The 16238-nt window shown below is 44.5% G+C and overlaps 1 protein-coding gene across 24 annotated transcripts in view; it reads right to left on the bottom strand.

Annotated features, from left to right (window-relative positions):
• The window catches only part of LOC109870770 (dedicator of cytokinesis protein 9), a 166269-nt gene that overhangs the window by 77374 nt on the left and 72657 nt on the right, over positions 1-16238 (bottom strand). For 23 of the 24 annotated variants that reach the window (XM_031805971.1, XM_031805987.1, XM_031805986.1 and 20 more), the window contains exons 2-4: positions 15988-16104; positions 5761-5850; positions 469-551 (exon numbers count right to left, since the gene is read on the bottom strand). In XM_031805971.1, coding sequence (XP_031661831.1) covers positions 469-551; positions 5761-5850; positions 15988-16104 — 290 coding nt within the window. The remainder of the gene's footprint in view (positions 1-468; positions 552-5760; positions 5851-15987; positions 16105-16238) is intronic. The other variant, XM_031805974.1, reaches the window with a different exon arrangement.

Below are 16238 nucleotides of genomic sequence, written 5' to 3'. Positions count from 1 at the left end.
ATGTTGACATCAATGGCAAGTCTCAAGGTTGGGGCAGCTTCGTTTTATGTCCAAATTCCACCACGATGACACTGGAAACCATATTCCTGGAACTAATGAGACACTCTTAGAACCAGGGTTAGTTTCCACCCTGACTAAATCCCACTGCTCCAGGAATAACCTGAGTTTGGCTTGAACAGGAAGTCTCCATTGTTATTGCTGGTTAAAACATAAAACCTGCATTTCCTTGTAGGGTATCCCATGCCAAAATCTCCTCACCAATCAGCAACTAAGGCTGACAGAAGATTACAGACAGCCTGACACTGTCTGACACCTGTGTGTGTACGTGTCTCTGTGCACGTGCATTTTAGTGTGAAATCTTGGCACAAAGAGGGTAGCTGTACTAACTTGCCCAGGAGGAAATCACCACTTGGTTACATGATATACAACACTGTACTGCCAAGACACCGTTCTGAACAACAGGCTTACTTTGGAAGCTGCCGAAAGTCCCCAGAGTAGTCCTCATACTTGTAATTAACGACATGCCAGTCAGTGTTGTAGGTCTTGATGCACTGCAATAAAGAGAGAGACAATCAACGGCTTTCATGTGTAAATCAAGACACAGTTTCAATGTTTAGTCTAAAGAAACCAGAAACATTCATACAAGCACACAACAAACAATATGTGTGAACCGAACTAAGTCTTCTTCTTCCCACGTAACACGAATGCAGATAGTTGGCAGAAAAGAGATGTAGTAGATTAGCGCTCAGTAGTTCAGTGCTCAGTAGTTCAGTGTTCAGTAGTTCAGTGTTCAGTAGTTCAGTGTTCAGTAGTTCAGCGTTCAGTCGATCAGCGCTCAGTAGATCATCGTTCAGTAGATCAGTGCTCAGTAGATCAGTGCCCAGTAGTTCAGTGCTCAGTAGTTCAGTGTTCAGTAGATCAGCGCTCAGTAGATCAGTGCTCAGTAGTTCAGTGTTCAGTAGATCAGTGTTCAGTAGATCAGTGCCCAGTAGTTCAGTGCTCAGTAGTTCAGTGTTCAGTAGATCAGCGCTCAGAAGTTCAGTGTTCAGTCGATCAGCGCTCAGTAGATCATCGTTCAGTAGATCAGTGCTCAGTAGATCAGTGCCCAGTAGTTCAGTGCTCAGTAGTTCAGTGTTCAGTAGATCAGCGCTCAGAAGTTCAGTGTTCAGTCGATCAGCGCTCAGTAGATCAGTGCTCAGTAGATCAAGAATAAGTCAAACTGTGAGACTTTGTCTCATCTCACATCCTAGATATCAGCTTAGTTATTTTATTTTATGCTTTGAGACTTTTTTGGTGATTAAAATGTTTTTTTTGTTATTGAAATGGTTAAATTAAAATGAGGCAAATCTTGCAATGAGAAAAGGAAATGTTTTATGATGATAACAGTATGACAGAAATCTGAATTATGACCCATCCATAGTTATGTCTGGGAACAGATATGTAGGCTATGTGTGACATTGTCAACGTGTATAATTCGGTCCTTGACTAATCATGTTCTGTACTATGCATTATGTCATGTTTAATGTGGACCCCAGGAAGAGTAGCTGATGCTTTTGTCAGCGGCTAATGGGGATCTTACTAATAAGTATCAAACATCAAAATAGTTCAGCTTTGTTAGGGAAGCCAGGCTCCTCGAGTAAGGAGGAGTTTATAGCCCAATACAAAGGTCGCTGTAACGTCTCCCATCTACAGTCACTCCAGAGCAGGTGCGTTTAAGGCGTGTGTTTGACACTTCACCCCAGACTTCTTGTGTCAGGGGAACTGTTGTGCACTCACCTTTGGTCTAATAATTCAGAACAGAATGGACAGTAAGCCTGATTATATTCTGATTTCAAGATCAATTTCAATACCAGAAGGCATTTACCGGGCTTGGTACAGAGAAACAGGGAGGCACTACTGTTAACAGGGCTCCGAGAGAATGAAGATCACTTGGTTACAGAAGGCATTTACCGGGCTTGGTACAGGGAGGCACTACTGTTAACAGGGCTCTGAGAGAATGAAGACCACTTGGTTGCAGAAGGCATTTACCGGGCTTGGTACAGGGAGGCACTACTGTTAACAGGGCTCTGAGAGAATGAAGACCACTTGGTTACAGAAGGCATTTACCGGGCTTGGTACAGGGAGGCACTACTGTTAACAGGGCTCCGAGAGAATGAAGATCACTTGGTTACAGAAGGCATTTACCGGGCTTGGTACAGGGAGGCACTACTGTTAACAGGGCTCTGAGAGAATGAAGACCACTTGGTTACAGAAGGCATTTACCGGGCTTGGTACAGGGAGGCACTACTGTTAACAGGGCTCTGAGAGAATGAAGATCACTTGGTTACAGAAGGCATTTACCGGGCTTGGTACAGGGAGGCACTACTGTTAACAGGGCTCTGAGAGAATGAAGACCACTTGGTTACAGAAGGCATTTACCGGGCTTGGTACAGGGAGGCACTACTGTTAACAGGGCTCTGAGAGAATGAAGATCACTTGGTTACAGAAGGCATTTACCGGGCTTGGTACAGGGAGGCACTACTGTTAACAGGGCTCTGAGAGAATGAAGACCACTTGGTTACAGAAGGCATTTACCGGGCTTGGTACAGGGAGGCACTACTGTTAACAGGGCTCTGAGAGAATGAAGATCACTTGGTTACAGAAGGCATTTACCGGGCTTGGTACAGGGAGGCACTACTGTTAACAGGGCTCTGAGAGAATGAAGATCACTTGGTTACAGAAGGCATTTACCGGGCTTGGTACAGGGAGGCACTACTGTTAACAGGGCTCTGAGAGAATGAAGATCACTTGGTTACAGAAGGCATTTACCGGGCTTGGTACAGGGAGGCACTACTGTTAACAGGGCTCTGAGAGAATGAAGATCACTTGGTTACAGAAGGCATTTACCGGGCTTGGTACAGGGAGGCACTACTGTTAACAGGGCTCTGAGAGAATGAAGATCACTTGGTTACAGAAGGCATTTACCGGGCTTGGTACAGGGAGGCACTACTGTTAACAGGGCTCTGAGAGAATGAAGATCACTTGGTTACAGAAGGCATTTACCGGGCTTGGTACAGGGAGGCACTACTGTTAACAGGGCTCTGAGAGAATGAAGATCACTTGGTTACAGAAGGCATTTACCGGGCTTGGTACAGGGAGGCACTACTGTTAACAGGGCTCTGAGAGAATGAAAATCACTTGGTTACAGAAGGCATTTACCGGGCTTGGTACAGGGAGGCACTACTGTTAACAGGGCTCTGAGAGAATGAAGATCACTTGGTTACAGAAGGCATTTACCGGGCTTGGTACAGGGAGGCACTACTGTTAACAGGGCTCTGAGAGAATGAAGATCACTTGGTTACAGAAGGCATTTACCGGGCTTGGTACAGGGAGGCACTACTGTTAACAGGGCTCTGAGAGAATGAAGACCACTTGGTTACAGAAGGCATTTACCGGGCTTGGTACAGGGAGGCACTACTGTTAACAGGGCTCTGAGAGAATGAAGATCACTTGGTTACAGAAGGCATTTACCGGGCTTGGTACAGGGAGGCACTACTGTTAACAGGGCTCTGAGAGAATGAAGACCACTTGGTTGCAGAAGGCATTTACCGGGCTTGGTACAGGGAGGCACTACTGTTAACAGGGCTCTGAGAGAATGAAGATCACTTGGTTACAGAAGGCATTTACCGGGCTTGGTACAGGGAGGCACTACTGTTAACAGGGCTCTGAGAGAATGAAGATCACTTGGTTACAGAAGGCATTTACCGGGCTTGGTACAGGGAGGCACTACTGTTAACAGGGCTCTGAGAGAATGAAGATCACTTGGTTACAGAAGGCATTTACCGGGCTTGGTACAGGGAGGCACTACTGTTAACAGGGCTCTGAGAGAATGAAGATCACTTGGTTACAGAAGGCATTTACCGGGCTTGGTACAGGGAGGCACTACTGTTAACAGGGCTCTGAGAGAATGAAGATCACTTGGTTACAGAAGGCATTTACCTGGCTTGGTACAGGGAGGCACTACTGTTAACAGGGCTCTGAGAGAATGAAGATCACTTGGTTACAGAAGGCATTTACCGGGCTTGGTACAGGGAGGCACTACTGTTAACAGGGCTCTGAGAGAATGAAGATCACTTGGTTACAGAAGGCATTTACTGGGCTTGGTACAGGGAGGCACTACTGTTAACAGGGCTCCGAGAGAATGAAGATCACTTGGTTACAGAAGGCATTTACCGGGCTTGGTACAGGGAGGCACTACTGTTAACAGGGCTCCGAGAGAATGAAGATCACTTGGTTACAGAAGGCATTTACCGGGCTTGGTACAGGGAGGCACTACTGTTAACAGGGCTCCGAGAGAATGAAGATCACTTGGTTACAGAAGGCATTTACCGGGCTTGGTACAGGGAGGCACTACTGTTAACAGGGCTCCGAGAGAATGAAGATCACTTGGTTACAGAAGGCATTTACCGGGCTTGGTACAGGGAGGCACTACTGTTAACAGGGCTCCGAGAGAATGAAGACCACTTGGTTGCAGAAGGCATTTACCGGGCTTGGTACAGGGAGGCACTACTGTTAACAGGGCTCTGAGAGAATGAAGATCACTTGGTTACAGAAGGCATTTACCGGGCTTGGTACAGGGAGGCACTACTGTTAACAGGGCTCTGAGAGAATGAAGACCACTTGGTTGCAGAAGGCATTTACCGGGCTTGGTACAGGGAGGCACTACTGTTAACAGGGCTCCGAGAGAATGAAGACCACTTGGTTGCAGAAGGCATTTACCGGGCTTGGTACAGGGAGGCACTACTGTTAACAGGGCTCTGAGAGAATGAAGATCACTTGGTTACAGAAGGCATTTACCGGGCTTGGTACAGGGAGGCACTACTGTTAACAGGGCTCTGAGAGAATGAAGATCACTTGGTTACAGAAGGCATTTACCGGGCTTGGTACAGGGAGGCACTACTGTTAACAGGGCTCTGAGAGAATGAAGACCACTTGGTTACAGAAGGCATTTACCGGGCTTGGTACAGGGAGGCACTACTGTTAACAGGGCTCTGAGAGAATGAAGATCACTTGGTTACAGAAGGCATTTACCGGGCTTGGTACAGGGAGGCACTACTGTTAACAGGGCTCTGAGAGAATGAAGATCACTTGGTTACAGAAGGCATTTACCGGGCTTGGTACAGGGAGGCACTACTGTTAACAGGGCTCTGAGAGAATGAAGATCACTTGGTTACAGAAGGCATTTACCGGGCTTGGTACAGGGAGGCACTACTGTTAACAGGGCTCTGAGAGAATGAAGACCAGACCAAACAAAAGAACTGGATTCCGTTTATCAGTTTTTTGGTCTCCTGGCCTGAACAGATGTTATTGAAGAGAATGAAAATACTCCTATTGGCTGGATGGCTTCCAGTAACGGCCCATAATTCCTACGCCTGTCTGTACTGAACAATAAAACACCATTGTGTAACAAAGTATGTGCTAAGTGAAATAGAAGTTCGGTTCGGCTGGACACATTCAATAAACAATGGGGAAATCATCACAGGACCTAAAGTCTGTGCGGCACAGTGTGTTTCCATATCTATTGATCTTGTACAGGCCGCCATCTACATAAATGAGTGGTCAGAAGCTGGCTGAAGACTGACTCTAATGTCTGTATTTAATATGGCGGCATGGTGAAAGTAATGGCACATCTCAATGCCAACATCTAACTGTAAATAAAACCACTGCTCTACCTGCACAAAGGTTCATTCCTGCAGGGTTATTGCACTCGTAGGATCCTACCTCTTGGACAAACAGACTCTGCGCCTCCTTCTCTGCATTCTCAGGCACTGTGGGGTAGACAGTTCTTCCTTGGCGTCTCTGAGTCGAAATCTGTAGACGCAAAACAGTTTTATTTATTAAATCAAGTTCATGCCAGGCTCTGGTTAAATTATGAGACTGGATGAGCGTAGACTGATGCTCTGTGACAACACAGATTCCTGTTTTTTTTCTTAGTACTACAGTATGTGGACCTGGTTTACTAAATGCTCCGGGAAAATATTGTTTCATGCTAGAGAATGGTCTCAGGTCTGTGGAGGTTCTAGAGGGCAGAGAGGGAGGCAGGGCCAGAATGGGATGCTCCTCTCCTACACATTGTTGAGCTCCAGGCCAGGGCCAGGGAACCACATACAGACAGACACACCCAGGGCCTCAGCCTGGCTCTCAGCCACCCAGCCCAGCCATGGGGCTCCCTCCCTCCCTGAGGATCTGGGTCCGGATTCACAAAACATTCCTTATGAAAAAACGGAAGAGGTTTCTTTAGGAAAAAAACAATAAGTTCATAAGATAGTTCGTAAATGCAATTCCTCTAAATATTCTTAGGAATTCGTAGTTTTCTTAGGAACTTCGTAAATATTTTTCTTTAGGAACTTCGTAAATAGCTTCTTATGTGTCATTGACATTAGTTGACATGCTTGAAACCAATAAATAAGCTTACGTGACAGGATCATAGGATTTGGTTATGTCATGATTTTTCACACATTATAGCCATCAGATTAGCTATATCAAAATAAAAATGGATAACCAAGGAAAGAGCAAAAATCCCATCAGCAAACAAGAGCTTGAAGTGACGGTGGAGGAAAGAGCAGACAGGAAAAGGTTGCTGTTGGGGAGACTGAATAACTGCTGGGTCACTGCAGAGACCAGTCAGAGAGGATGGGTGAGAGTGGCCGTTGCTGTCTCTGCCGCCGGGGGTATAGCAAGGGACAGTGATGCCGTAAAAAAAGAAGTGGTCCGACATCAAGGCGGCTGCTAAGAAGAAGAAGGGAGCGTAGAGACCATTCATGTGGACCAGCTGGAGGAGGTGTCGTTCATGATAGGAGAGATGGTGGTAGAGGGACTGCGCAACCGGTAAGTTAGGCAGCTACGTTAGCTAGCTAACGTTTAACGACATTTTAGCCAACAACATAGCCAACAGCATTAATGTTAGTTAAGTTAGCCAATATCTTTTTTGCAAATTGATGAGATAGCGGTAGCTATTTAACACTAACAGAATTTTGTAATACATTGTTAATTACTAGCTAGCTAGATAATGAGTGTTTAATTAGTTTTCTGGCTGTGGCACAAGAAAACGTTCATGTTTACAAACGTATCCATTCGTCTCAAGACAAGGCTTTAGCTGTCCTAAAGTAAAGTACATTTCCAAGAAGAAATCCTGAAACATTATTTTCAAGAATTCCATTTGTTCTTAACTTTTTTCTCAGGAAGAAACATAGAAAAACCTTAAGAACATTTCCAATAACTTTATTGAGGAATAGCAACTTTGCTTAACTTTCTTCATAAGTCTGGTAAGTAATTAAGGAAAAAAATTGCAGTTAAGAAGAAATTTCTTCTTAAGATGGTTTTGTGAATCCGGCCCCTGGACTTTTGCACACACTGTATATAGACTTTTTCTATTGTGTTATTGACTGTACGTTTGTTTTATTCCACATGTAACTCTGTGTTGTAGTTTGTGTCGCACTGCTTTGCTTTATCTTGGCCAGGTCGCAGTTGTAAATGAGAACTTGTTCTCAACTGGCCTACCTGGTTAAATAAAGGTGAAAGGTAAATAAAATAAAAGGTGTCCCAACACCTCCACTACGTTTCTCCTGCTCTCTCTCTCTCTCTCTCTCTCTCCAATGGCTGTTTCCTTCAGCTGGTGGTGGGTGTTGAGCTGACGGAATGACGTCACACAGATACACCTAGTAGTATCTACAGTATCAACATAATATCACTAGAATAACTAGGAACTCAGTGCTTTCAACATGCCAGTCCTCACAGAAAACATCTTGACACGTTCAACCCTTATCAGCCATTCACAAGGCCTCTAACCTAACTAAACAGAACCTACTCAGTAGGACTTCATTGTCAGTAAGACCGTTTTTCACTAAGACAAGATACATTTTGTGAATTAATTACTGTACATGTGGGACTCCTTTTAGATATGAGTAATGTCTTGATATGCATGAGGATTTATGGAAGTCAACTACTGTTGGAGATCCCTGCTGTTGTTCTTCATTCTTAACAGCACATTTTCATCTCAGTTAGGAGAGTAGCCTAGTTTTGAGTTCCCATTGGAGACACGTCTCACTTAAAAGGAGATTCCCGCTGATAATAACTGTTCAACAGAGTGTTTTGTACCCCTATCCCCTCTAGATGTTTACTCCATGGTGATTCCTTAAGCAGAAACGTTTCAACTTAACATCTTTAAAGTAGGAGATATAAAAATGAAGCACCACTACAGAGGAGGCAGCAGAGCACAGTTACCCCACATGGGTGAGAGAGAAACAAACTACAGCAAATCCTTTTTTCTTTATTTTACTAATTCTCAAATTCTTATTTTTAATGACAGCCTAGAAACAGTGGGTTAACTGCCTTGTTCAGGCGCAGAACAACAGATTTTTTTTACCTTGTCAGCTCGGTGATTTGATCTTGCAACCTTTCAGATTACTAGTTCAACACTCTAACCACTAGGCTACCCTGCAAGAACAACAAACATTCACTTCCTCACCTAACTCAAATCCTTTTAAAGCCAAACTGGACATAGTTCAAAGGAGAACCGTGACAGAGATGTGTCTGTGGTCCCTGACTTACGGTAAAGCATACAGTATTTTCAAGATCAGGGCAATGGGACAGTGGTGAGGTAAGCAATTCAACACAGCTGTAGATTTCCTGTTCATGCAGCTTTTGCTGAGCAACTTAACCAATAGGTCTGCTTTCGTCATTATCTCTGAACGCCAGCAGATACATTTTCAGTATTTCTCCAGCATGCAAGGCAAAGTAGCTCTCCAATTAAACTTGAATTGAGTCATAGACTGTGAAATGAGACACAAAAGCCAGAGGAGGCCAGTACAGACGTCATTTTCTATTCGCAAAGCCCAAACAAAGAATGGAAAATAGACATTCAAAATACGAGCCCAAACCTCAACCCAAGGCTAATCAATACTAGACCAAACCTCACCCCAAGGCTAATCAATGCTAGACCAAACCTCACCTAAAAGCTAATCAATACTAGACCAAACCTCACCCCAAGGCTAATCAATTTTAGACCAAACCTCACCCCAAGGCTAATCAATACTAGACCAAACCTCACCCCAAGGCTAATCAATGCTACACCAAACCTCACCTCAAGGATAATCAATACTAGACCAAGCCTCACCCCAAGGCTAATCAATACTAGACCAAACCTCACCCCAAGGCTAATCAATACTAGACCAAGCCTCACCCCAAGGCTAATCAATACTAGACCAAACGTCACCCCAAGGCTAATCAATACTAGACCAAACCTCACCCCAAGGCTAATCAATACTAGACCAAGCCTCACCCCAAGGCTAATCAATACTAGACCAAGCCTCACCCCAAGGCTAATCAATACTAGACCCAGCCTCACCCCAAGGCTAATCAATACTAGACCAAGCCTCACCCCAAGGCTAATCAATGCTAGACCAAACCTCACCCCAAGGCTAATCAATACTAGACCAAGCCTCACCCCAAGGCTAATCAATGCTAGACCAAGCCTCACCCCAAGGCTAATCAATACTAGACCAAGCCTCACCCCAAGGATAATCAATACTAGACCAAGCCTCACCCCAAGGATAATCAATACTAGACCAAGCCTCACCCCAAGGCTAATCAATACTAGACCAAACCTCACCCCAAGGCTAATCAATACTAGACCAAACCTCACCCCAAGGTGCAGTACCACTAAAAGAAAGATAATAGTTCTATCTCATATTTTCTTGCCGAAATGATTTCTTTGTGAATCAGTGGGCTATTATTATGCACTGTACAGGTTAGGTCATAGAGCCTAACGACGGGTCCAGAGGTCCTTTCAGGTAACTAACCTAACGTACAGGAGTGCAGGGCTCCAGTTACAGACAGTGACTTTAATGTGATGTTAGCTAATAGTTAGCTACCGCTGAGCATTGCATTCCTGCTGAGTCAGCCTGGTGCTAGTAAAGCCTAGCCCTGTGCTGCCTGCCAAAAATACTATTAATAAATTATGGGATGAGTGAGGTTGCCTCACAATTTTACCATAGAGAGTCACCAAATCAGTTTTAGCATTGCTGGCGTAATGTACTGTACCAAATGTTTCATTGCCAGTCATGTTTGTTTTTTCGTGACAATACCTCAGAAACAAAGCTGTCACAACCACGCTCATGAATAAGTGCATTTGTGTCATCAGTAGAGGACTAGATCTGATTCAGTGACGGACTACGTCATTAGAATTTCCATTTGATTCTGCGACAATCACCATAAGCACTCAATCTTGCACGACAACTGCAATGAGGACCATATTAAGGTCCTATTTGTGAGACAGAGTTCTCTCCTCCACTTCCTCTCCCCAGCCCCAGGTTTCCTGCTGGGAGTTGGTAATCTCTCCATGATCTAACCAGCAGGAACAAATGGACGAGTAGGCTGGAGGAGGCCAGAGGGAGTCAGGGAAGTGGACAAGAGGAAGCACAGGGGATATTAGTCTCTATGGAGCACAGTGGAAATCTCTAGTGTAAAGACCAGCATGAGATCCAGCTACACCCAGTATGGAGCCACTAGCACGTCGTCCCTCACAACACTTTGCTGAACGTCCTGGGGCCAACCACTGATGATACATATTGTAGGTCTGCTAGTACAGAGGAATCTCCCATATGTACTTCTTATCTCCTGTTCCCCTCAGGTCTCTCTCTGAACCCTAGTACTTGAAGACATACGAAGAGTTGTATTAGAAACATCCTGCCATGCTGAAGTGGCTCCAATAGGGAGAAATAGCAAGAGGGGGAATAGAAAGATGAGGATGAGGAAGAGGATGAATAGAAAGAGGAAGAAAAGGATGAAGAGGAAGAATAAGAAGAGGATAGGAAGATGAGGAAGAGGAAGATGAGGAAGAGGATGAATAGGAAGTGGAAGGTGAGGATGATGAGGAAGATGAAGAGGACAATAAAGAGGAATAAGAAGAAGATGAATAGGAAGAAGATGAGGAAGAGGAAGAATAGGAAGAGGAGGAATAGGAAGAATAGGAAGTTGTTGAATAGGCAGAGGATGGATAGGAAGATGAGGAAGCGGAAATGAGGAAGAAGAGTATGAATAGGAAGATGAGGAAGAGGAAGATGAGAAAGCGGATGAATAGGAAGATGAGGAAGTGGATGAGGAGGAGGAATAGGGAGAGGATGGAGAGGAAGAGGAGGAATAGGAAGAGGATGAATATGAGGATGAGGAAGAGGATGGAGAGGAAGAGGAGGAGGAAGAAGAATAGTAGTAATCCCAAAGAAATTCCCTAAGAGGACACGTTGACTAAACCTGGAGGAACCAGTGGTTGGCTCTTCTAACGCCAGGCTGCCAGCAAAAGGATTTACACACCAGACAAGAACAGCCCACAGACTAGCAGTGTGATCAGATGGACTGGGTTTATAGGCTACTATCACTTATCACTTATCAGTATCTGGGAGTTTAATAGCACTGAATCCCCCCTTTACCTACCTATAATACTGAATGACTCCTTTACCTGCCTATAATACTGAATGACTCCTTTACCTACCTATAATACTGAATGCAAACAATTTAAAGGTCTTGACATACTACCGGATAAAACGCTCAAATAAAGAAGAATAAAGGTTTAGAGAGTCATCTGCCCTAAACAAATGTTGGGGCTCAGTCACGACGTCTTCAGATGTCATCACCGGTCACTCCCTTCACAACACACCACTCGTATGTCATGGCCAGAGCAGAGAGTTCCACTGTTGACTGAGAAATTGGATAGCTGTAACGGTTTTCTTGACTTGAAGGAGAGGCGGCGCAGCGTGGTTATTTTGATTCATGTTTAATAAAGCTTCACATGAACAAACTAACAAAAACATGAAAACCCAAAACAGTCCTATCTGGTACAAACACAGAGACAGGAACAATCACCCACAAACACACAGTGAAACCCAGGCTACCTAAGTATGATTCTCAATCAGAGACAACTAATGACACCTGCCTCTGATTGAGAACCATACTAGGCCGAAACATAGAAATACCCAAATCATAGAAAAACAAACATAGACTGCCCACCCCAACTCACGCCCTGACCATACTAAATAATGACAAAACAAAGGAAATAAAGGTCAGAACGTGACAATAGCTTGATAGTCCATGAGTAAGCGCCAGTAAGTATTCTTATTTTTTGGCCATAAAGCAACAACAAAAAACTGTTAACCCGCTGAATAAATCTAGGAAATTGAGCCTTTCCTTTCAAATGTTTATTTTTCAACATAGCTATATCCTAAGGAAAATATCTAAAAAACCATTACGGCTTCTGGAAAAAAAGGAACCTTCTCAATAGACGAGAGAGAAAACATATCCGTTGGATCGTGAGACAGTGAGGAAGGGTCATGTTTTGCTGATACAGGATGCCATTCCTGTCACTGTTAAAGAGCATCTTCCAAAGAGGTCTCACTTCCTGAAGCACTTCTGCCAGGCCAGATTCCCATTTCATAATGTGTCATGTAGCAATGGAAAGTTTGAGAGGGTGACATGGGCTAAGTCCTGCTGAATGGGCCTAGAGATAGGGCCTAGCCCTTCCTTACACTATCACAACAAAACAGACGACCCCTGACCTCTAAAGCGTGAAGCAGGGATGTGAACGTAAGGTAAGCCTCTGTGAATGACCTCGACCGTACTCTCACAACATGGGCCTGGCTGGGCCACACTGAAAGAGCATGAAATCACAATAAACACGACAACCAAAACATGCACGTGGGAGGCAGAAAAGATTGATGGGATGATGGCTGGATGATGACACTATGCACCAGTGGCAGGATGGGACGGCGGCTTCGGGAAGTCGAAAGGAGGTGGAGTGCGTTTGTTCATACATAACAACTGGTGTGCTGCTTCAAGTGTGAAGGAAATCTTGTGCGTTTTTCACCTGATACAGAACACCTCATGGTGAGCTGCAGACCCTTTTATCTACCAAGAGAGTTCTCATCCATAATTGTCACGACTGTCTTCATCCCTCCATAAGCCAACACCACTCTGGCACTCAACGAACTGTATGGGGTCATAAACAAACAACCTCCCACCTGGACAAGAGGGGAAATAACTATGTGTGAATTCTGTTCATAGACTACATTTCATCGTTCAACACGATCGTCCTCTCCAAGCTCATCACCAAGCTATGGCCCCTGGGACTGAACCTCTGCCTACATATATACATATCTACCTCAAATACCTTGTACCCCTGTACATTGATCTGGTACTGGTACTCCCTGTATATAGCTCCACATTGATAAGGTACTGGTACTCCCTGTATATAGATCCACATTGATCTGGTACTGGTACTCCCTGTATATAGCTCTACATTGATCTGGTACTGGTACTCCCTGTATGTAACTCTACAATGATCTGGTACTGGTACTCCCTGTATATAGCTCTACATTGATCTGGTACTGGTACTCCCTGTATGTAACTCTACAATGATCTGGTACTGGTACTCCCTGTATATAGCAGCACATGTTACCATGTTATTTTTAAACTGCATCGTTGGGAAGGGCTCGTAAGCAAGCGTTTCAGGGAAAAGTCTACACCTGTTGTATTCGGCGCATGTCACAAATATAATTGTATTTTATTTGATGTTGATAGATCACATTAAGTTGATAGCAATTATCCAACATGGTACACTATAATGGAAACTATCAAGATCTTATCAACATTGACAGATTGTTGACCGTCAGCAATAAATGATATCCATCCTCACTGACTACTTATTCTGTAGCAGACTAGACAAATGGTGTTCTATTCTGTCTGGTAATCTCTGAGCCCTGCCTATCTAAGGTCTTCGAAAGCCAAGTCAACAAACAGGTCACTGACCATCTCGAATCCCACCGTACCTTCTCCGCTGTGCAATCTGGTTTCCGAGCCGGTCATGGGTGCACCTCAGCCACACTCAAGGTACTAAACGACATCATAACCGCCATCGATAAAAGACAGTACTGTGCAGCCGTCTTCATCGACCTCGCCAAGGCTTTCGACTCTGTCAATCACCATATTCTTATCGGCAGACTCAGTAGCCTCGGTTTTTCGGATGACTGCCTTGCCTGGTTCACCAATTACTTTGCAGACAGAGTTCAGTGTGTCAAATCGGAGGGCATGCTGTCCGGTCCTCTGGCAGTCTCTATGGGGGTGCCACAGGGTTCAATTCTCGGGCCGACTCTTTTCTCTGTGTATATCAATGATGTTGCTCTTGCTGCGGGCGATTCCCTGATCCACCTCTACGCAGACGACACCATTCTATATACTTTCGGCCCGTCTTTGGACACTGTGCTATCTAACCTCCAAACAAGCTTCAATGCCATACAACACTCCTTCCGTGGCCTCCAACTGCTCTTAAACGCTAGTAAGACCAAATGCATGCTTTTCAACCGGTCGCTGCCTGCACCTGCATGCCCGACTAGCATCACCACCCTGGATGGTTCCGACCTAGAATATGTGGACGTCTATAAGTACCTAGGTGTCTGGCTAGACTGCAAACTCTCCTTCCAGACTCATATCAAACATCTCCAATCGAAAATCAAATCAAGAGTCGGCTTTCTATTCCGCAACAAAGCCTCCTTCACTCAAGCCGCCAAGCTTACCCTAGTAAAACTGACTATCCTACCGATCCTCGACTTCGGCGATGTCATCTACAAAATGGCTTCCAACACTCTACTCAGCAAACTGGATGCAGTCTATCACAGTGCCATCCGTTTTGTCACTAAAGCACCTTATACTACCCACCACTGCGACTTGTATGCTCTAGTCGGCTGGCCCTCGCTACATATTCGTCGCCAGACCCACTGGCTCCAGGTCATCTACAAGTCTATGCTAGGTAAAGCTCCGCCTTATCTCAGCTCACTGGTCACGATGGCAACACCCATCCGTAGCACGCGCTCCAGCAGGTGTATCTCACTGATCATCCCTAAAGCCAACACTTCATTTGGCCGCCTTTCGTTCCAGTACTCTGCTGCCTGTGACTGGAACGAATTGCAAAAATCGCTGAAGTTGGAGACTTTTATCTCCCTCACCAACTTCAAACATCAGCTATCTGAGCAGCTAACCGATCGCTGCAGCTGTACATAGTCTATTGGTAAATAGCCCACCCTTTTCACCTACCTCATCCCCGTACTGTTTCTATTTATTTACTTTTCTGCTCTTCTGCACACCAATATCTCTACCTGTACATGACCATCTGATCTTTTATCACTCCAGTGTTAATCTGCAAAATTGTAATTATTTGCCTACCTCCTCATGCCTTTTGCACACATTGTATATAGACCCCCCCTTCGTTTTCTACTGTGTTATTGACTTGTTAATTGTTTACTCCATGTGTAACTCTTTGTTGTATGCTCACACTGCTATGCTTTATCTTGGCCAGGTCGCAGTTGCAAATGAGAACTTGTTCTCAACTAGCCTACCTGGTTAAATAAAGGTGAAATAAAAAATAAATAAAATAAAAACAGAGGACTATATAAGGAATATCAAATCAAATTTGATTTGTCACATGCGCTGAATACAACAGGTGGAGACTTTACAGTGAAATGCTTACTTACAAGCTCTTAACCAACAACGAGTTCAAGAAAAATAGTTAAGAAAATATTTAATAAATAAACTAAAGTAAAAAATAAACAATAAATAAGTAACACAATAAAATGACAGTAGTGAGGCTATATACAGGGGGTACCGGTACCGAGTCAATGTGCGGGGGTACAGGTTAGTCGAGGTAATTGAGGTAATATGTACAAATAGGTATGGGTAAAATGATTATGCATAGTTAATAAAGGGTGGGGGGGGGGGGGGTCATGTAAATAGTCCGGGTGGCCATTTGATGAATTGTTCAGCAGTCTCATGGCTTGGGGGTAGAACCTGTTAAGGAGACTTTTGGACCTGGACTTGAATCCGGTACCGCTAGGACGACATGCGAGACACACTAATGGTATCTGAGCCTGGTTCTGGTGCCAGGTCAGGAGGCCTGAGGTGACTCACCTGGAAGTCCTCCTGGGGGAACTGCAGCATGTCCCGGAGGACATCACTGAGAATCTGGGTCTTCCTCTGGACAAGAACAGTCTCATAGTCCAGGGGTTCGATAACTTTGGGCTTCACCTGGGGAACACATAGACACAACATGCTGTTAATATACAGGTATTTACACAGACAACATGCTGTTTTCAAAGCAGACCAGAGGAGTGCTTTGAAAAGGTGGATATCTCTTTTAGGGAGGACTTTCTCAACTCTAA

Source organism: Oncorhynchus kisutch, linkage group LG26 (assembly GCF_002021735.2).
Source record: "Oncorhynchus kisutch isolate 150728-3 linkage group LG26, Okis_V2, whole genome shotgun sequence".
Classification (NCBI taxonomy): Eukaryota; Metazoa; Chordata; class Actinopteri; order Salmoniformes; family Salmonidae; genus Oncorhynchus; species Oncorhynchus kisutch.
This window is presented reverse-complemented; position numbering and strand designations above follow the sequence as displayed.